At 39.9% G+C, this 22676-nt stretch overlaps 1 protein-coding gene across 7 annotated transcripts; it reads left to right on the top strand.

The window, feature by feature from the left end:
- Window positions 1-950: 950 nt before the first annotated feature.
- On the top strand, window positions 951-22412 carry ANKRD46 (ankyrin repeat domain 46). Of its 7 annotated transcripts, none has more exons than XM_075495047.1 (6): window positions 1208-1513; window positions 2301-2414; window positions 13338-13496; window positions 14180-14522; window positions 15804-15962; window positions 20549-22412. In XM_075495047.1, the coding sequence occupies exons 4-6, from the start codon at window positions 14212-14214 to the stop codon at window positions 20763-20765; spliced, it is 687 nt and encodes a 228-aa protein (XP_075351162.1). In that variant the 5' UTR covers window positions 1208-1513; window positions 2301-2414; window positions 13338-13496; window positions 14180-14211; the 3' UTR covers window positions 20766-22412. The 7 variants fall into 7 exon arrangements, with proteins under 7 accessions (XP_075351166.1, XP_075351167.1, XP_075351169.1 ...); XM_075495048.1 differs by having other exon boundaries at window positions 2285-2414; XM_075495049.1 differs by having other exon boundaries at window positions 2272-2414.
- The last annotated feature ends 264 nt before the right edge of the window (window positions 22413-22676 follow it).

The following is a 22676-nucleotide window of genomic DNA, read 5'->3' as shown; positions in this document are numbered from 1 at the left end:
ATTGTCTGGAAAATGCACGTATTTCCTATGATCATTCCCCTCACCAGGACCAGTCATTCCTTTCAAGCAGAACAGACTGTTGTGGAGCCCTTGTTGACTTCTTGAGATACCATCAGTGCTGATTCAAAAGCTGCTGTGCTTTGGAGAATGAAGGTATTAATGTGTTCTCTGGCACAGCAGGGGTGAGGGCTATCAGTTGGGTGTATGTAACTGCATCAGAAATTGAGCTGTTTTATACTGATGACACTGAGCTAAGCAAGTAGCTGATGTAGTTGGATAAAGGTAGGTACACCGTTCACCGCATCACTAAGTTATTTGCTACTGCAAGAAGACCAAAGTGCCTAACCCATGATACCAGGCTTGAAGGATCTTTGATTCTCCTTACTCTCCTTGCTTTGAAAGGCAGGATTAGGTATGAGAACAGGGGAAGGAAAATTAAAAAAAAAAAAAAAGCCATACTCTATTTGACTTCCCCAAAAATACTAACTTCAGGGCCCCCCAATTTTTTTATTGTTTTCCCCATTTACTTACACTCACAGAACGTTGGTGCTGAAGAGACTCTAGGTGCAGAGGAACTGTACTCCTGCCTGAATTTCCAGCTTGCTGATGTTGTGGTGTTATGGGGGTAGCACACAGCAGTGGCAGAGATTAAAGCACCCCTGAGAGGCAGAGTTTTGACAACTTTGTGGCGTTTCCTTTATTTAGCAAAAACAGTCAACTGTTACCATTTTTGGATTTTTTTTTCCCCCCTGTAAATCAAAGACCCGATTCTCTTCATTAAAGCTGCTGCCCCTTCTCCTCTAGCTGTTGTTTTCCTACCTCTCAGAGGGCTAGCATCGCCTCCCTCTCTGTCCCGTTCCTGTGCCCGCCTCTCGCTGTCCGTTCCCGACTGGGCCAAGGCTGCGGCCGTGCGAGGGGCTGGTCTGACGGCCCCGTTGCCTCCGCCAAGGCAGCTGCCGCCGGCAGCGAGGTATGTCCGCTGCCCTCGCTCTCGTTGCAGCATTTATTTCCTCCCTGCTGCCGGAGGCCGCCTACACACCAACGGGGGAAATGATTCAAAACACAAAAGCACGGTTGTAAACGGCTTCCTTGCGGAGGTGGAGGAGGCCGCGCCTCGCCCAACCCGGCTCCGCGGAGGCGGCGGCCCTGTGAGGAGCGGCGTCCCCGCCGCCGGCCTGCTTCCCCCGGCCGGGGACGGCCCACGGGGAGCACAGGGCGGGCGGGCGGTGCCGCGCCTCCACCTCCGGCCTGGGTCGGCGCTTGCTGGGAAAGCGGCCCGGCCTCTCTCGGTGGGAGAGCCGCGTCTGAGGCGGCGGGCGGGGGCCTCCCCTCCGCTTCGCCCGTGGCGGGAGTCCCCGGCCGGCGGGGCGCGGCCCCAGGGCACCCGGCGGCGGCCTCCGCCCAGCAGGGGGCGCGCGCGGCCTTTCCGCCGCGCCTCTGCCTCCCCCGTTCGCTCGCCGCCCGGCCCCGCGCGCCCTCTGCGTGCCGAGCTGCCGCCGCCGCCGAGGGGCAGGTACGGCGGGGAGAGTGGTGGTGTCCGTCCGTCGGTTTGTCCGTGGGGAGAGGGGGGCGGTGTCCGTCTGTCCGTAGGGGAGGGGCGGGGTCGGTCGGTCTGTCGGGGAGGGGAGGGCGCTGCCCGCCCGCCGGTGTGTGTGGCGGGCCCGGGCCCTGCCGAGCACTACGCGCCCGCCGCGGCGCGGAGCGGCGGGTGAGGAGCAGCGTCGGGGGCGGCAGCGGCACAGCCCGCCCTGAGGCCGTGACACCCTCGCCGGAGCGGCGGCGGGGAGCGGACCGCAGCGGCCACAGCGCTGCCCCCTGAGCGCCGGCGGGGGCGTGCGGCGGCTCGGCTGGGAGCAGGGAGCAGGGCCGAGGGAGCCGCGGGCAGGGCGGCCCGGGGGAGGAGGGCCCGGCGGTGACAGGCACCGCAAGCGGCGACAAAAGCGACGTGGGGCCTGGGCAGTGCCCGGCCCGAGACTTGATGAGGTGGAGCGCAGTCGGTGCTCTTCTGGTGGGAAGACGTTTGATGGGAGACGGGCGAGGGGGCTGCCTGCCTTTATCACGGGAAGGGAGGGAAACAGGCAGGAAAGCGGCTGCCCTCCTGCTAGGGCGTTCATGAGTGTACAGCCCCTGCGGCGTGCTGCTGTCGAACAGGCTGTTTAGGAGGAAACGGTGAAGATAAGTGAAACTAAAAGACAGTACATATTTTTGCCAAAGAGCTGTTGTTAACTTGTCCTCAAAACCGTCTTTGATAAAGTAATTAGTGTTTTTAAGGGAAATGGAGTAGTTCTCTTTTTTTCTAGGCAACACTAAAGTTTTTGGTCAGCTGCTGCAAAGGAAATTGTTATTGTGCTGAAAAGATAGGGATAACACCAGAATTGTAAAGCGGATGGGGAAGTAACTAGAGACAAACTATGGTGAGTAATATTGAAAAGAAAATCCATCAAACCTGAGTATAAAAGATTATAAAATTAGTTATTTGAAGATCCATCTTGAGACCAATCTTATTAACTATTTAATAAAGATCTTGATGTAACAAAACTTTACTGTTTTAATTTGGTAGTGATGAAGAGTTGGGAGGCATTGGCACTAAAGAAGAGGGTTACAGTACTACGCAGAAAGAATTGGGTGATCCTGAGAACTAGAGAATGACATAAGTACAATAACAAGTTAAAGAACAAGGGTTTGCAGTTGCAAACTTGTAAGTATACAATTTACAGAAGAAATTCTTACCAGTTGAAAGCAACACAAAACCAAAATATGTGTTAGGTAGTTACAAGATACGCAATTGTGGAAAAAGTGAATGGCAACTTATGATGATCCAGAAAAATAACTTACTATTATCCATGAACAAAACTCTAGAATACTTTGTATGATGTTAATCATTCTCAGGTAAAAAGATAAAGTGGAACAGATGTAGGAAGATATGCCTAGGACAGGTAGGGAAATCAAGAATCTGTTGAAAGAAGCATTTGAGTTTTTTAGTTTTGCAGAATAAAGGCCTTTTTTGCTTTCTGTTGAACCATCAGGGTAAGCACTATGAAGGGAATAAATTGAGCTAAAGAATGATGTTGATACATGAATAGTTTAACATAGATTTTAAGATTAATAATCTATGAAAATTTCTAACTGTCAGAGAGCACTGATGTTCAGGAGCAGCCTTCCAAAAGGTCAAGGAGGAGCAAAAGCCCACCACCTTTTAGATGGAAAGTGACTGGTTTGTAAAAGTAATGCTTTTGCTTGCTACAGCAGGGGACTAAGCTTAGTGTTATCTGTAGACTTTAGATCTGTTTTTCTTTTTTGTTTGTAAAATAGATTATTAACAAGAACTTGTTAAAGGTGTTTTTTAGAAGAAAAATATTTATAGTAATGTTTGCAGTCTGAATAGTAGGATTGGTGGCAATCAGAAGATGACACTGGCTAATTGCTCTCTTTTTGAGTTGAAGAGAAGGTATTGGAGAGTAAGCTGAGATGAGTCAATGGTTGAGGTGCAGTGTGTGCATCTGCTGTCTTCTTACCAGAGGAATGTTAGTTTGCCTCTGCAAGACGGGACTATAAAAATCAGTTCTGATCTGCACTCAGTGACAGGTTTCCTCTCAGCAGGTTTTGGTATCCTTCATTTAGAGTTGCCTCATCAGCAAGAGTGAGGGATTCCAAGTGGTGCCTTGAGTTGACTGTATTATCCCACCTCATATTCTTGTGTGGTTAATTTCTGAATTCGTGTAGCCTTGAAGTCCTCATCTGCAGCCCAGGACCTGAGATACCTGGTCATCCAAGGAGGGAACTACTAGTGGCTCTTCTAGGGATTTGGGTATGCTGGAAGTTTGAGGGCTGCTTCTCTTTGCTTTTGATCAGTCTGTCAGCTGGTTGCCTCCCGCATGATCTCAGTTGTGGATGCTCCACTTCCAGATGGGTCAGATAATAAGCACATAAAATATTTCAGAGGGCATTGGTTTATACACATTATGTGAAATACATGATCCCTGACGCATTCAGCTTTCTGCAGAGACCATTCATAGCATGCCGTTAGAGTAGATGACAGGCTGATGGGCCTGTCTTGAGTGCATGGGCTTGTTCCACCAAATTACAATCGTTGGCGTTTACTGAGATTCTGCCGTCACCTAAGTCAAAAGCACAAATACTGAAATGTTCAGATTTGTTGTGGTTTGCTTTACTATTTAAAGACGATACTTAGTAAATATGTGAAAAAAAGTTTTATCTCCCACAGTACCTCACTGAAGCCATATCTATATTTGCAGAACTTAGATTCTGGCTTTAGTTCATGCATTAACACCGCTTTCCCAAATGGCATTTCTTTCTTTTACTCTATCAATAAAATTTCCATTGACTAAGTGGAACAGAGCTGCTTAAACACCGGTTTTGTCACTCAGCAAATTTCTCACATCCAAGTAATGCAGCTACATCGGCTGAATTTTATAATATAAACTTAAAGGAATAAATCTCTTAATGTTCATTGATGGGGTTGTATTCTCCAGCATGCTCAAGGCCTCTTATAGTGTCAGATCAGCATAATGGATGGTGACAGAAAAAGGGCAGCAGCACATTTCAGGGAAGGCTTCTGGTGTATGGGTTTCTCATGGACGGTGTAGAATGCTTGTCTGTCTTCTTCACCTTGACATTTTTTGTGCAGAGAAGCACAAAAGCTGTCCTTGCTGTGTGTTAGTATGTTAGGGACTGGTTCTGCCTGAGTTTGGATACATTTTTAGAGGTTTGCTACATCTAAGGCTCATTAGCTTTTACTAAAGTTTACCGAGTAGGATTGTAGATGCAGATGATGTGATTTATACAGTCTACTTGGATTTTCAGGAAGCATTAAAAAAAAAAGTACCCTACCAGAGGCTAGTGAGGAGGCTGGGTGCTTATAACATAAAAGAGATTTCTTACATGCAGAAATAGCCGAGTTGAAAAATTAAAAAGAGGGCAGAAATAAATTGCCAAAAAAAGGAAGGGAGCAGAAAGGTGGCACATGAGCTTCAGCATACACAAAGGTAAGATGATGTCTGGAGTAGAATAATCTAAACCATGTTTACATGGTGCTGAACTCACAACTGGCAGCCACCACTCAAGAAAAAGCTCTTGGAGTCACCATTGACGGTTCCCTGAAAACCTCAGCTCAGTGTGCCATGGCAGCCAGAAAGCCAGGAAAACGGTGACTGTCCTCAGGGAGGCTGCTGAGAAGAAGACAGAGGGCACCATTTTGCTGCTCCAGCTTGGTGCACCCCCATCTGGGGTAGTGTGTGTGGTTCTGGTCTCTGCATCTGAAGAAGGACACAGCGGGTTAGAGAAGGGCAACCGAAAGGGCCAAGGGGATCAGCTTCCTTATGAGGAAAGACTGGAAAGTCAGGAAAGTTCACATTAGAGAGGAGATGGCTGGGGCGTGATCAAGATTTATGAAATGAAGGTAGTGGATAAGGTGAGCATTATTCATCCAATCTTGCGGCACTAGAATGGGGGTTGCTTGCTGGGGCTGGTGGGATGGTGGTTTCAGATGGATATAGGGAAGGACTTCAGTGCGGGTGACGGGGAGCTGTGGAGGCAGAGAGTGTGGGCAGGTTCAGGAAGGGATTAGAAAAACTCATGGACAAGAATTCTGTTGAGGGGCTGCTAAAAGGACTAGTCAGGAAGGTCCCCAATGTAACAGTAGTGGCTGCTAGGGTGTGTTTGGGGAATGGGCTGCAGAAAGCAGCCAAGCTCATGTGCTCTCCTGAAGAAGGATCTCTGATTGCCACTGTTGAAAGCAGAGTGCTGGGCGAGCTGGATCAATCTGATCCAGGACAGCAGTTTTTGTGAACTTATAATCAGTCTTTTCAGTGGAAGAATTTTAGTTCTGCAAGGTTCAGTTCTGGATTCTGAACTATTAGCATTTCCACGAACAGCCTAGAAAAGGCAGTGAGCAACAAGGTGGTAGTGTTTGCCAATGACATGGGTAGTAAAGATAAGGTCAACTATGAAAAGCTGCAGAAGGGCCCTGTAAGACTGAGTAACTGGATAATATAACGTAATGGCACATGAATTCAGTGTAGGTAGAGTGATTCAGATAGCATAAAAAGAATCCTAACTTCCCATATGGAATACTGGACTCTCAGTAATGAGTGGTATTTTGTAGTTATGATGAATGGTACCATGAAAATGCAACCACAGTGCTCAGCAGCAGTCAAAAAGGTAAATCAGATAGTAGATATTATTGGGAAACAAGTAAAGAACAAACCAAAGAATCTTGTCATGCCACTGTGTTAATCCATGGTTCACCTCAAACACCCTGTGTGGTATTGCTGTTCATTGTCTGGACACCGGCTTTTATGATGAATATCAAGTCTTTTACAGATAAGTTACTAGCGTTTACTGAGTTATCTAAAGGCGAAAGTTTTCCCTGTACAAGTGGTGTCTTTTGTTTCTAGGCTTGGCAGGATCCATTGATGCAATTGGTAAACATTAGTTGAGCTACCTCACCCTCAGGTTCCATAATGACAGTTTCAAATCCATTTCACATTTTTCCAACCATCTTACATTACATTTTTGGTCAATTCCAGCCTCTGTGCAGATCAGGAGCTTAAGGGTGGTCCCCTTGATTCTCCTCAGACTTGCCAGTTGTCCTTGGAACCTATAGACTCCTGATTTACCCCCTTCAGTCCCTTAAGACACAGTGTTGGGCAGACACTAATACTACAGCTTTGCCTACATGGAGAAAATTTTTGAGCCTAAGCATGGTGAAGTAACTATTCATGAAAAATAGCATCTATATATATATTTTAGTTAGAAATACAACCTTAATAGTTTTACCATTTCATCTTACCATGTCACGTAACGTGATCCAACATGATACAAGTAAGTGTTTAAAGTCATGCTGTATTGATAGAGATTTAGAATATTTGAAAGAAGTAAATATATCAGTTAACTATTGGGCTTTGATAAACTGGTTTAATGATTTACTGTGTGAACATGAAAATTCTGAGTAGAAATATCTATATCCAGCAGTCATAGTAAGAGTTGTGTATCTGACAGTGTTAGTTGTCTTATCATTGATAGTATTTGTTGAAATAAAATAATAAACTCTCATGAACAAGCAGAGCAATATTTTAATATTTTAAAGGTAAAGGCAAACATACAGTTATATATAAAGGACTTACAAGTTTAGGAGACATCTGCTTTTTAAAGTCACCTCTTCACTCTTCTTCTCTTCACTAGCCATTAAACTGGATTTGATGTTGCATACAGTACTAAGGCCATGTCATCAAGGTTATGTATGACTGAGAGCGTATAGGTTATTATATACATTATAAGAAATAAAGTAAGAAGATACGGACTGTATAATAATAAGCAGTTTAGTGACAGGTTCTTGGTTCTTAGTTTGCTTTATTGCTGGAATAAAGCTGACTAAGCTCTGACTGCTGACGATTCCTGCTGGACGCAGAAGTTTTTCCCATTTTAGTAAACTTGTCATCTCGGACCTCTTGTTTGTCTTAGGTAAGGACGGGGCTTTTTGTGTGTGGGTGGGGAGGGTGGGGGGGTGTTCTGGTTTTAGTTTTTGGAGTTTTTTAAGAAACAGGCATAAATGCCTACTTTTTTAAAGGAAATACCTTTGTCTTCAGAAGTCAAGCCACATCCCGAAGTCCTCATTTCACTAATACAGGATCAGAGCTCAAAGCGAGATTGCCGTTTACGCCCCAAGGCCATAGCAGTTTGGATTTCAGAATTCTTTTTTATCAAGTTTTATCAAATCTTATTTCAGGCTTTCCGTCATTTCCTTCTCAGGAAATAGAAAACACCACAAAAAGCAGAAAAAGCGGTCTGTGGGAGCCCAGGGCGGCTTCAGTGGGACAGGAATTTGTCAGCCCGCGGGGTGGCAGCGTTCGCCCAGGCACGAGCGCCGCTGCGCCTGCTGCGGCCGGCGGGGACGCGGGCTGCTCCGCTCCCCGTCTCCGCTCTCCCAGAAGACCGCTTCGAGGGCTGCCGCAAATCGGAACACAAACACTTCGTTAGCAGTGGAGCGAATTCTCTCCGCTCTGTTAAAAACCAAACAAATAAACCAGCAACAAACCGATAGGCGATGGCCTTTAATGTTTTCTTGACTAACATGCATCAGCGTCCTACGTGTTCCCAGCAGAAACAAAGAAGGAATTTGAATAAAGGTTTGTGAAGAGGCTGATAATTATGACCGATATAAGTGATTCAACAACTTTCTATAAAAGCAGACCTATTCACACTGACCACAATGATCGGGGGAGTACTGCAGGTATTTACTGATTCACCTAAGCCAGTTGTGGGGAATTAAAGTTACAGATGATTTGAAAAAAATCTGTAAATTGCCTTTCTTCCTAAATAGTTCTTTTGCAGAAGATGAAAAATAAGCAAGGTTCAAAAATACTTAAATGTATATTTGATAGAAGTTAAGTGCACTGAAACACGCAATGCAACTGAATTACCAGTTAAGTGTAGTAAGGAAAAAATGTTTGTGAATCTGCTTGTCAATAAAGGTGTTTTAAAAGAATGATCTCTTTCCTATTGTTCCCTTATTTTGTGTACATTGATACACAATGCATGTGCTATATTATCTGGGGAAGCATTCTGCAACCCTGGATTGGCATTTGAGATCTGGTTTATTTTTTATCTTGTAATGTTGACATACTGTACAATGATGAGCAAAGCTCCCTGTTTCTCAATGCCATTGTCTGCTGATCTATAAAAGAGCAGCAATAATTATTCTGATTTTTTCATAAAGTACTTTGTAGCCTGTATGTGCAAAGCACTATGTATCTGCAGTGCACCAAAGTTTCTACTTACAGGATGGTCCTGACATCAAGAGGATATACCTGTATGTCTCATGTCTGCAGAAGGAATTGGGAATGACTGAAAACAAATGGCATAAATAATGTTCTTGTATTAGCACTTACCCGTGTGTCTGGCTAGCGACATGAAAGGAGAGATAGGTCTTATGAACATGCTGTGATACCTTGAATCCAGGAAACGTTGAAAAAATAACTAAAGTTAGGAAGGGAAAATGCTGCAAAATACAGCTGTGTGTAAAACGACATCATGCTGTGCTGAATCTGAGATGCTGCTTTAGCAGCAGACCCGTATTAGTGGAGCAATAAAACTCAGTTCCAGTTGGACTGAATAGATGAAGGTTTTTAATAGAAGATACAGAGCTCTCAGTGGAACTTGATGTAGATAATGGGGTTCTTTCCTAAACGGAAATGACAATTAATCATGATTTTTTACTAAATGTAACACTTATTCAGTTAAATGACTTCTCAGTAACTTACACATAAATATAAATGTGCATGAAAATTTACCAAGGAACATCTCCCTCAGGCTACCTAGAAAGGGAAAGAGAATAATATTGTTGCATTTACATTTCAACATCTGATCAGTGTTCAGAAGATACACGAGCAAGGTAATGTGGTTTTGGTTTGGTTTTTTAATTATTAAATTATGCCTTTTAAAAAATTTTATCTTGTGTATCCAAAGAGAGCTTATGTTCACGTAGTGTTTTTAAGGGAACTATCCCATTTGACCAGGAAACTTTGCCTTCAGAGATCATGGGCTTACAGTTTAAGCAAAGTACTGGGATGTTTTTCATTCATTTAAAGGCTGAAGAGGGAGAGCTCTGCCAGTCACTGCCACTGAATTACTCTCAAAGTACATTACGGAAAGAGGAAGCTGTTTGCCATGGGGAGTTGGCAAACGTAGCTTTTACAAGTAACGCACATTGTGTGTTTTGCTGGCCCAGGGTGGGGAGTGTTGCATTTTCCTGGTTTTGTTTTAGTTTCCATTTCTTGGTAGTGGCAGTTTCTCTAGTAGTAGTAGTCTTACTGATGCGTAGGTTCCAGATGTCAAAGTGTGTACTAATATTGAGAAGTCTTAAGTACTGAGCAATCTGATATTGTTCCGTTGTGCTGACGTGTTGTTTTAAAATAGGGACAATTACTTCAGTTTTCCTGAATGTTCTTGGAAATACTGTAGTTTTGCAGAACTGGTATATCCTATGTAGCAGTGAATGGGTGATTAATTACAACTTGTTGGGTTCATTAATATTTTTGTAGTGGAGAGACCGGTCCCATTAGTGATTCTGTCTCACAATCTAGCTGTTCTCTCCTTTTTCTGGAGCTATTTGGTAGCTGTTGAACTTACTGAGAAGGCAGAGACAGCAGCATATATTTACTGTAAAATAAAACTGTCCACAGTTAGTGCAAATTTAGGACTAGTTTAAGAAGTCACAGAACTTGCATCTAGCTCTATGGTTTGAATTATTCAAGCTCACTCCTGGCTTCTGCAGGTGTGAACATGTTGTACAACAGATCAGCGTGTGGCGCTGAGTTACCATTGTACACAGTACAGTGAAAGACAACTGACTTCTAATAAATAAAGGTAAATTATTCTTACAGAATCACTTAATATAAGCATTCCTTTTGAAAACAGAACAGTTCAGTTAGATTTTGTTGTCCTGTACCAGCCCATGTGTCATTGAAGAAGTGGCTTACAGCATAATTTCTAAAATTATTAATAAAAGTACACTGTGCTCAGGCTATATCTGTGTTGTATAAATTTAGGGAAGATGTATTCTTATGTTATGCCTTTCTAATGGGAATCTTTCTTGCTTGGGAGGGTGTCTTTGAATTTACTTTTTTTTCACAAAACTAATTTTCTATCAAAGTACCAAGTTATTAACAGCAAAACTTTTTTTTTTTTAACAAAAGTATAATTTAAAAGATACCTTTTCAGTAGATAGTGATGCATTTTTAGAAGCAGTCTTTAACTGAACCAAATTAGATTTAACTCCAGTAGTAGTAATCTATAGGGATATTGAGAGCGCTCATTTTGCAATACTTTCATGTCTTGTTAGTAAGGCAAGTCCGTTTGTCCTAATTTGTGCCTGTGACATTAATGCTTAATGGTAGATGTACCAGCTTTTAGGCAGATTCAGAGTTGTTATCTAATTCACCTTCCAGAAGCAATTTAAAGAGAATGGCTAATGCTTTGGAATTTGGTTTCTAAATCCACTGCATTAGATATTCATTACAGCAATAAGCTTTTTGATACATACTGTGGACAGAAATGTAACCACAGTTTGTTTATTCAAAAATATCTGATTAAGTCGACTATTGTAATTTTTTTTCAGAATTTTGTTAGGAAATTTTGCTAAATTGGGTTAAATTTGAGGCAAGAACGTATCATTTGGGGACTGGCATTTTAAAGATGGTGAATAGTTCAGCTTTGTATGCAGCTCGTATCTGGCATAGGTTAGGTAGCCATATGTGAAATGGAACTGTGTTTGTAGAAAAAAATCTTTTTAATCACAAAGATAAATCAAACCAGATGGTCCAGATTTTTTTTGTTAATGCATTTGCTTAGTCCACAGTCTTCAAGCGTTGGGAAGAAGGATTTGTTGGGGTTTTTTTCTTTCTTACTGTGCAATACCAAGGTTTCACTTTAGACTTCTACACTTCAGCAATCAATTCTAAAAGATTCTAGTGATAATAAATTCTGAATCAGAATTACTTCCAGTTACACTTTCTGATAACTGCTAATCTTTGTGCTTCCTTTCCTGAGAAGATAAGGCGGTGACGGGGTTTTTTTCTGGTGTTATTAGCTAATGTTTCATCAGAGTTCTGCGTGAAGTGACGGGGAATTCTGTAAGGCTTTGCCAGACATACACGTCTGGTATGCAAATATAAACATTAGCTTACATTTAACAGAGCATGCCATACTGTTTCTCAAATAGCATGGGTCTCTTCCAGTATAATATTCTGTTGTTGATTTATGTTAGGCCTTGTTTTATTAAACAGGTTTAAACATTCAGATATTATTTTACAAGCAAACCACGATCTTTTTATCAAGTACAAGTAGGATTTTGTGCTGTTGATATGCTGTTACTATGGCTGATAACTGGAGGTTTTTAAATGATTTATGATCTTGCGTTAGGGCAGATTTAGTGCAGAATGTAAAGGTCACAATCACATCGTACAGAAACTGGGCCCAATATTTTTCTCAGCAAAGACTGGACTAGCAGAGTTGAAGAAGAATTCTCGTATCTTTTATGATTTGGGTGGGAAATGGGGAAGAAAATTGAAATTGCTGTCAGCTGGGAATCCTAGCTTTGCAACATCCAGGGGTTTTGTAACATATTTATTGGAAATACGAGTAAGTACATTGTCATTTCTTTTTGTGTAGGGTTATAAGAAAGCTGTTAGTGCCCTAAATGACACCAGTCTTGCATGAAGTGTTTTACTGTACATCAGTGAACTGCCCTTTTGCTATTGGAGATGATTGTGGAAAAGGCTGCTTGAGCCAGTGATATACCATCACGTGCTTAAAAACATACTTACAGCCTAGGGGAACGTACTCTGCTTAAAATCATTCCTTATACAGATACCAGGATGTAGAAGTTATTCCTATCTCTTTCTTTTCTGTGTCCAAGAAAGAAAAAAAAGTTGTGCATTCCTGCGCTGGGAAACTAGACAGTGTTGATCCATGTAGCAGAATTTGTCCAGATAGGAAATACAAGCTAGTGAAGTTTAAATATGATTTATTAATCTTAACAGCCCCAAATGCTACACCTGTTAATCAGACCAGTGTGTAAACATTTTGAAATTACTTCTGTAGGTCCTTTGGTCTTGAATTTGATCTAAAACATGGGGGAAGAGCTATAAAATACAGACATTAGAAACTCTCAAAAAAAGGAGAGGTTTTAAATTGAATTCTTTGGCTACTGGCCATGTTTCCATTCTCCCAGCTGAATGAGTGCACTAGTGTGGAAGGATACCTTATATAGATGAGAAAATTGAAATCTGCATATAGCAGTCTTAATAAGAGGTTCAGATAGTTAATCAGAACACTGCTACATCATGAGCCCAAAATACAAACCCTGGGCAAGTGAAAGATACTGTTTCAAGGGAAGTTTCAGTTCAGTTTCTATTCAAAGCTTATCTAGTAAAATCTCTTTTCCTTCCTGTCACTTGAACTGTGTCATGTCTGTATTGAGATTTCTTCTAAGGATTTTTACTGGTTTGTATGACGGGTTTTTTTCCTTTTTGCCTCCCCTCTGGGGCAGTGCAAAGCTTTGCTGTCCAGTCTGCTAGATGTTTCATTTCTTCTTACCATTGCCTCATGCACATTTTACCATCCTCTTGCAGTCATCCTCTTTTTTACCTTATTGTTTTCAAGTCATCTTTTCTGTGTCCTGTAAGCACACAGTGCCATCATACCTTCATTATTTGACTCATCCTTAAAATATTCTTCTGCAAAACTTCAATCATAGTTCATGAAATATTCTGTATCAAGAAATACATGGTGAAACAACATTTATCTTCCTCTTTTAGGTCCTGATACAGAAAAGGACTTAATCTTTTTATTTAATATTAAGCCAGAGAAACTATATTTGTGCTTCTGCATATTGGGGTTCTAGTTGAGCCCACAGTAGCTCCGTACTTGATTTTACCAGCATCCTCCTTGTACCCACTTCCAGTTTTCACTTTTAGGTGGGTAATTTCACATAATACACTCAGTTTTCCATGGTTCCTATTGCTATTCTTGTTTGTTCAGTAGTTTGTATATCTGTGGCACTACAAAAATAATGTTCTGCAAAGAGTATTGAAAAATATATTTCTTGTAGAATGAAGGAATTAGTATTTATAGTAATCAAGCATTTTCAGCAACTGACTGTACTTTGTGCGTCAAAGTTCAAATTCAGGTGGTGGAAATCCCGCTGGAGTAGCTCTGCTTATAGCTAGTAAGAATTGCAGTTAACATCACTTATCTGTTAACTGAATTGTTTATAGTTTCCCGATTGATGAAAGGTGGTTCTTCTCCCTTTCAGTTCTGATCTACAGTATTTTGCCCTTTAATATCAGTACTACTACATGCGATCTCTTACTAGGTGAAAGCTAATCTCTCTTGCATTTGTGGCGTTGATCTTACCAGTTTTCTGTAATAACAAAGCTTTGCTGCTGTTTCCAGAGGTGTAAGTAAGACTAAAAGGAGCTCTTTCTATACTACCAGAAGGGAATGCAGTGCACGAAGTTAATAGGTAGGACAGAAGGATTTCAGAGTTGGTTTATAAGCTAGTTTGCATTCTTGTTTGGGAACCTGAGCAGTCTACTGAATATTTGCATTGTGTTAATTGCCTGGTTTCACCATCATTTCTTCCCACTTTTACTTGCAGGTTAGTCACCTACTGCAGAGAGAATCAGAACGATGTCCTATGTTTTTGTAAACGACTCTTCCCAGACAAATGTGCCGCTGCTGCAGGCTTGCATTGATGGAGATTTTAACTATTCCAAAAGACTGTTAGAGAGTGGTTTCGACCCAAATATTCGTGACAGCCGAGGCCGAACTGGCCTTCACCTTGCTGCAGCCAGAGGAAATGTAGACATCTGTCAACTCCTGCATAAATTTGGTGCTGACCTGCTAGCTACTGATTACCAGGGTAACACAGCCCTTCACCTGTGTGGGCATGTGGATACCATCCAGTTCCTAGTTTCTAATGGACTTAAAATTGATATTTGGTAAGTAACTTTTTCTTTTTTTACAGCACATATTTTATAATATATTAGTCTTCTATCACCAGAGCCTTGCATATGAATCTGCTGTTGCATATGAATCTGCTGAATGCTATGTTTGGTGCAATTCAACTTTTTAAAGATATCACTTCATAAAAACACAAAATAAGAAGGCAGGAAAACAATAAGAGGCTACTTCTGCTAGTCTGTGCAACAAGCACAGCAAATAAAAATAGCAGCCGCTGGTGTGGGCTGCTGTATCTAATTCTGCCTCAGTGATGACATTGCTATCCTGGTTTGGCCAGACAGCCAGGTGTGGGTGGTTGGCACCAAAGAATTTTCTCCACCACAGTTCTATTGTTTTAATTGTTGTACTGTATAAGACAAAGAAAATACAGTATACGTGTGTGTCGGTTCATTCCCATACTCCTTTGGTAACAATGCTTCCTTTCAGTGTTTTCCCCCTCCCTCAAAGTCTGTGACTCAGTCCTTCTTTTAAATATTGTATATTCTTTCCTTCTGGCTTCCAGCAGCTGTCAGATGCCAGTGCTCAGATGTAAGCTCTCAAGCTGCAAAATAACTAGCTGTTTCATTGCAGTAACTGAATTATTTTGTTTGTGGAACTTTCTGCATATTCACAACGCATGCAAAAACCACTAGTAACTTCAAAACCTTTGAGTTTTTTAATCTGTCCCTTTTTCACCTGTCCCTCATGAATGTTTTCAACTCAGCAAAACTGGTTATTGGCAGACCAGATTCTTTATGGGTTGTGGGTTGGGGTTTTTTTCCTCATTTTAAACAACTCTGGTGAAAATCCCTAGTCTGAAGGCAGCTCTGGTCCTATTCAGTATTATTTTAATAGTAGCAGAGGGACCATCTGTATTTTATTTAGTTTTTGCCTGATGTTCTAATACCTACATGGAAAAGGAACTATGAGGAACCAGATTGCACAATTCTTTCTTGAAATTAAGCTTAATCTTGAACATTGCCATAAATCTACTGTTTATTTTTTGTTATAACACCCAGAGATTCCAATTAGAGTACTAGGAATTCTGATTTTATTTAGACGAAAAAGAGTTGTGCAATTTCAAACCTAAATATACTGATTTTCTTCTATAGCCAATTGTGCTATAACTTGTATAGATAGGAATTTCTTCCTGTCTGATATGACAGCAGATAGTTCTGAGGACTTACTAAATTGTAATGTGTTACGCTGACTTGTCTTGTTACAAAACTTCTATATTAAAAGTTTCTTTTCTTGTCATGTCCTTTTGTGGGGTATTTTAGCAATCACCAAGGTGCAACACCACTTGTTCTTGCAAAACGAAGGGGTGTGAATAAAGATGTGATTAGACTGCTGGAATCTTTAGAGGAGCAAGAGGTGAAAGGATTTAACAGAGGAGCTCACTCAAAGCTGGAAACAATGCAAACTGCTGAAAGTGAAAGGTATTTACAAAACAAAAATAATTACGAGGAGAAATAATGTTTATGGCTTTTAGATTTTTGTGATTGACTTGATTGTTTATTCCTCAAAACAGATACTATCATGTTTGGCCTGGGATTATCAGACCAAATGAAAATAAAATTTTAAATTTTGGAAAAGTCTCTTTAAACAGATCAAATGTAAGAAAAAAAGAACTTTTTCTATTGAGATTTTCATTTTATGATGAAAATTCTAAAAAATACTTACTCATTTTCCATTACAGACTCCCCAAAATAAATATTCTACCACTTATCACAAAGCCCAAGGGGAAATGGGGTGAAATGCAGAATGCCAGTATCACAGGCTAACCTAACATCCTTTCGATAAGATGGATTGTCTATGCAAAGAAGGGATGGCAGACTTTTCATCTATCTGAACCTGAATAAAGGATTTTATATGGTGCCATATATGAAGTTTCTATCGGTAGTAGTCCTGGAAAAGTTGGAGAATAGAATAAGAACTTCATGGTGGCTAAAGAGATAGTTAAAGGAGAACTGAAGATTTCAGGAAAATTGCTGATAATTTCAGGGAAAGTATTGGGTTAGAGGGAAGTTACTAATGGATTCCTAAAGGTCTGGTTCTAGGACTGTGCTTACTTACAATTTTCATAAATGATACTGGCATAGAAAGTAGTAGCATGTTAGTGATACTAAGAAGTGAGATATAGGCAACCCAGAGGAAAATTGGGATGGCATAGACAAAAACCTGGGATGACAAGGGAGAGGAAATTAGTAGGAATAAATTGTGATTCAGTAGCACAAAATGCACCTTCATTTACCTGAAGCTGTATGCCGTAAAATGGAAGTTCCTCAGTGGAGAACGAGGGTATAGGAGAAAAGGCTTGATGTATTAGTCGGTTCCAGAAGTTGATGCTACCCTGAAAAAGGCCATGAAGTCCTACAATGCGCAAAGCGAGATATTTCCACTACATAAAGAAAACTGTCAGTGCTATTGTAAAAAGCAACGGTAACTTCTGCTGTGTAGTACATTTTATAATGCTATTTAACCCCATTCAAAAAAGTTTAATTTATCCTTTAAGAAGTGTGGAGAAGCATTAGTCCAGCGCTCAAGGGAACAGAGCGTCTCTTTGCAAAAGGAGGCAACTAGAGCTTGGTTTAGCCTGGCAGAATGAAGGCTGAGAGATGGGTGATTGCTGACAAGAAATACTGGTTTTGAACAACATAAAATAACTGTTTAAGACTAAAGATTATGATAGCGCAAGAGCCAAAGGATACAGATAAACAACAAATACTTTTTTGATTGAAAATTGGGAGCGGTTTTTTACAATGAGCTTCCAAGACAGCCTTCTTGTAGGATTTAGATGAGGCAAGAAGCCTTGCAAGTTTCAAAGGAGGCTCATTCTCTTGCAGAAATCATTGAATTGCCAGTAAACATGACAGAACATGGGACTGAGATTAATAATGCAAGAGATCTTTCCAGTACTGTTTTGCTTTGGGTTTTTGGGTTTTGTTTTTTTTTTTTTTAATTTATATTGGAAACAGGATATCAAGGTTGTTTGGAATACTTGCTCTTATACTGAATTTATTCAGATTTGTAGTTTTTTATATTGTCTAATAATGATCATGAACCGTGACTGCTGGAACATTATATCACAAAAGACAGGGAGTTTTGTCACATAATTGTTGTTCAGTTTGTGTCAAAATGTACACAGCCTGTACTGTAAATGAAAATTAAACTGTGTAGATGGAGTTGTTATCTAAGCTGAGTAAACAGAAAAGGTGAAACCAACAAAAATACAGAAATCATGCCAAATACTCCCAGTGAGCAGACTGGAAGTTTTCTTACATATCAGGTGACCCCACTCATCAGAGAAACTGTTTTAAGCCCTGAAATAGAAAATTTAATACTATTCTCAAAATTACATGGGTATAAATAATAAGAATTGGTGCATATTACCTTTGTGACTTAACTAAATTTTATTGAAAGTTGCTTGTGACAGAGAAATGCATTTATGCTAGTTTTGTTTAAACGTATGGACCAACAGCTCAGCCCCATTTAAATTCTGATTTTTGATTTGATAGTGTCACTTTAATGACCATAGCTTCCTTTCTGTTATTTGACCTTCATAAATGTTATATTGTTTGCTTTGGCAAGGAAGTCAGCAACTCTCCTTGGGGAGAGGCACAGAGACATAAACAGTGCACTACCCAGCTTGTTTGTGAACGTGTTTAAAATATCTGAAATACATTATTTTTAAAATAACAAATAACAGATGCCTACAGTAGCAAAAGCAAGTGAGCTTGTGTGCTGTTTGCTTTGTAAATAAATAATGTCTTTATAACACTTGGCTTTTCAGACCTCCACAGTTTCACTCGTCCCTCTTAGTATTATTTTCGCATTTTAGAGACACTTAGATGAATGTCTTCTGTCCTCTCCCCCCCAACTCTCTCACATTGTGTATGAACCTGTGGAGAAAAAACAGTCTCTGACTTAAGCTTTCTGCTCCTTATTGCATACAGTTGCTGCCACTCTGGAAGCAGAGGCCAAAGCTAGGTTCCCAAGTCAAATTTATTTTCTCTTGCTTTGCATTCCTCCCAGTGAGGAGTGGCACTGTGCTGTCAGGAGGCAGAGCTCGTTCTGTCCGTCTTTCAGCACAGACAATCTGTCCATCTACACAGCCCGGCATGACCTGTGACTGTGCCCACAAGTGCATCCAAATGGGAACGTCCACGTTGTGTTGGAAACAGAAGAGGGCATCTGTCTGGGCTATGCGGCACAAACTCTTCTGTAGGGTGCATTGCTGCATTACCATTTCTTAAGCAGCTGTAATTTGTAATAAGAAAAAATATCTTGTATATCATTGATTTTAATTGGGTTGTAATATGAAATAGCAAAAGTGCTTTCTCTGTACCCTTTTCTATTTAATGAGCAAGTATGTGATCTTTTCACTTAAATTGCTTGCACCTTTATTTAACCTCTCTGTGGTTATGTATTAACTAGTTAGTACTTAATGAGTGAGTAGTTCTGTTCTACGCCAATGGCTGTCTTTTATTAAACCTTTTGTTTTGCTTGGGAAATCATAATAAGTAAGGAAGATTACTAAATCCTGCAGCTCTGGGCAAGCAAAAATAGCTGTACAGCAAGGTAAATATTTAAAAAACAAAAAAGACAAGCTGTTTAATAGGCAATTTCTGAAATCTGCAAGTGACGCTGCAATACTTCAGCAAGCTATGGGAGTTCAGACTAATTATTCTTCAGTGGCTGTACTTCCTAAGAAAAAATACCATATGAATAGTGTGAAGGTTTTCCGTGGTGTAATCTTAGAGAGAGATTCATAAATGAATCTCTTTTTCTGGTAACAATCATTTGCCAATTTATTATTGTCACCAAGAACAATGGCATTTCTACAATTAGTTTTGACTCAGAAATTACTTTTCCCTGAAATGTTTTCTTTTATTATTGCTATAAGAGATATCTAGGAATATGGTAACTGAAAGCAATTAGAAGGGAGAAAAAAAATTGTTTTTTCTCTGCTTACCTTCTGCTATTGACATCACTGCGTACATAGTTGGTTTCACCATTTCCTTGCCGTGCTTTTCAGAGCCTGATCCTGTAAACACCTGTCTATGTAATTTCACTCAAGTGAGAAGTAGTAGGACTGTGCAGATGGCTAAAATTTTACATAAGTGAAATCAAGTGATGAGAAAGTTTTCCTATTCTTCGTGAGGTTTTTCATACAGCAACAGAGAAAGTTTCCTGTCGTAAACCAATTGTGAAGCCAGCAAAATTGGGAGAATGATACAAGAAGCCATGCAACAACTTACATTTTTTCTAAAGGCGAATCATTGTCAAGATGACTGCCTCATTCTAATTTTATATTTGTTTCTCATTTAAAAGTGAGAGTTCCATTCCCTGATTTTTAGTCTGACAATAAGGGGCCTGATGGATTAGTAGTGGAATGTTAAAACATCAAAGCAGTTGCTGAATGCCATATGGCAGAAAACATGCAATGCCAACTTGTCTTGAAGATCAGAAAGTTTCTGAACTTCTTGTTACCCAAATTTAGTGTTTTCTGTGATATTTTTATGCTAGAGAAGAGGCCTCTGTAACAAAGACATGCAGGAGGGTAGTAAAGATCACTACAGAGTTCAGAAGCTAAATTATATTGGTTAAAGTTTCCATTTTATTTATCAGTTTATTTTTAAATCATAATTTGTTTTATTAACAAGAGCTGTGCCCCTTGAGGTTTTAGCATATGCTTCATTAGATTTTACTAAGCCATATTTAGTAGAAGTTATGAGGACTGACTTTTGAAGGCTTCTCGGTGGCAAGCCTGCAAACTCAGTGCAGTTGTACAGACACAAATACCATTCTCTTTACATGGGTTAATAAAGCATCATTTCAACTAAATTAAGTTTAGAGTTAGGAGTCTTTTCTGATCTGTTTTGTCTTGATTTAGCAGAGGCAATGCTATAAATCTGCAGGTGGGTTTAGTTTTTTAAATTAGAATGTTTCGGTTGCTCTTAGTAGGATTACTTAAAGGTGCATTCTTTTGCTCTGATGTATTTTTAACTTTAATCCTTCATAGTGCGATGGAAAGCCATTCCCTCCTTAATCCAAACCTACAGCAAGGTGAAGGAGTTCTTTCCAGTTTCCGCACGACATGGCAAGAGTTTGTGGAAGACCTGGGCTTCTGGAGGGTGCTGCTCCTCATCATTGTCATTGCTCTTCTGTCGCTTGGAATAGCATACTATGTTAGTGGGGTGCTTCCTTTTGTAGAAAACCAGCCTGAACTGGTGCACTGAAGCAAATGCAAAGACGTGCACCACGCTTTTCCCTGTTCTAATCTTATTTTGAGCTTCTTGGAATTATTCTCTTGGTGCAGGCAGTGGCAGCTGTATATACTGTTTGCCTTTTGTACTTATTATTAACCCCTTTGAAAGAGGGATTAATTCATTTCAAGTCAAACACTAAATTCTAAAGCATTCCTAAGCTACCTCTGACTTACCTTGACTTGCAAGTAAGATGTGAAGATAATCCTCTCTGTTGATAAAATATTATGATTAGAAAAGGCCTTTCATAATGAATATTAAATTCCTGGGCATGAAAAATATATCCAAGTACAGAACCCAATTTGATTTATTTTCCCTATGAAGAGAGGTAAATCTATTGTTGGATTTTTTTGTGTGTGCTTCAGTTGAAAGAAAAGTAGTCTTTTAAAAGTCCTCCTCGAGAAATCTGAGTAATATAATAACACATTCTGATATATAGACAGTAATAAGCTGCAACTTCATAGTTCTTTTAATGTCTCCCCATAGTTTCATATCTGCTAGTTTATAAAAAGAATGAGAAATAGTTCAAGTTTTACTGTTTCTTTAATGTATAGATCACACATTTATTTATTAGGTTAATGTAGTGTTTCTTCCCCAGATGAATTTAATGTTGTTAATACCTGCCTGAAGTAAATTTTGTAGAACAAAGCTGTTTGTTGTGCTTTGGAAGTAAAGTTGTTTCAGCCTCAGGCTGAAAATTTTGCCTTTTTGTTGAAATGTTACTAAGCAAACCTTTCTTTTACGGGTGGTTAAAAAGTGATTTAGGTGTTCTGCTCTGTATATAGTAATTCTGTAAGGTCATTGTCTTTGTGAAATATGTCATGAAGGATAACTTTTTCTTCCTCCCACAAGGACCAGACTGAACCATATAATTGTATTGTTTTCATGTTTGTGGAGAGGACTTGATTGAATAGAATTCCTTTCTAGACTTGTTTTCCATTTCACTTGTTTTCAGACAGCACTTACAGGCTTATGCATTATTTTCTGAGTATGCAGAATAAAAGTATTTAAAATGTTAATATTTAGGAACATTGTATGAAATGAAACTTGACCCATTCTGTACTTAGTTGTGAAATCCTTTGTTTGCAAAAAACCTAGGGATATGAATTAGTTGGATACTCTTTTATGAAGGCTGGCAAGGTAGTAAGTTGGAGGTTTTCAAAGAAAGCAGATTCTCTCCTCCTGTGCTGATTAGACATCTAGCTCTCTTTGTTGCCATGGCCTTGAAAACCCCAGACAAAATGAATTCTGCAAACCTAATGAATCAATTTTTTTTTACTTAGCCACTCCTAAATTGCTGCTAAATAACATCAAAAATTTATAAAATTATAAACTACAGTAAGGATTGATAGAAGTAACCTACATCTCTCTGTTCTGCTACCATGCATATTTTTCTTTCTTGTTTATGGTTTGAGTGGAGGGTTGTTGTCTTTGTTTTGATGTGTGACATGGGCTTTACTGAGCTGGGCCCCATTCTAAATTGCGTCTGAATAATTCTTGATCTCATTTCTTAAGTTAGAGGTTAATGAAATGATAATTTTCTAGCAGCTGCAATGCCGCAGGAGGGAAAGCCTCTTAAAAAAACCAAACCAAAACAAAAAAACATAGCATACTCCTCTTCTGAATGTTTCAGTTATTGTACATCTGTTCATGAACAGAGAAATATAAACTCATAGTATACCTAAATTACATTTACGTCTCTAAATAAGTACATTTCTGTTAATAATCCTCTGTATCTTGAATAATCATGTTGTCTTTCAGTATGTATTATCTGCATAATTTGTAATTGTATTCTCAGTATTGGTGAATGCCACAAATAAATATATGTAGTAAATATGTTTTGTTTTATTATTACATTAGTGCAGCGGTAGTGATGCTACCCCA

The sequence above is a fragment of the Mycteria americana genome, chromosome 2 (assembly GCF_035582795.1).
Source record: "Mycteria americana isolate JAX WOST 10 ecotype Jacksonville Zoo and Gardens chromosome 2, USCA_MyAme_1.0, whole genome shotgun sequence".
NCBI lineage: Eukaryota > Metazoa > Chordata > Aves > Ciconiiformes > Ciconiidae > Mycteria > Mycteria americana.
The sequence above is the reverse complement of the archived record's forward strand: the minus strand, read 5'-3'. Positions and strand labels throughout refer to the sequence as shown.

Coding starts and splice junctions, on each gene's coding strand:
- ANKRD46 (XM_075495051.1), top strand. CDS start 14,212: ATGTCCTATGTTTTTGTAAACGACTCTTCCCAGACAAATGTGCCGCTG. Junction 14,523..15,803: donor GGACTTAAAATTGATATTTG/GTAAGTAACTTT, acceptor GGGGTATTTTAG/CAATCACCAAGGTGCAACAC. Junction 15,963..20,548: donor CAAACTGCTGAAAGTGAAAG/GTATTTACAAAA, acceptor AATCCTTCATAG/TGCGATGGAAAGCCATTCCC.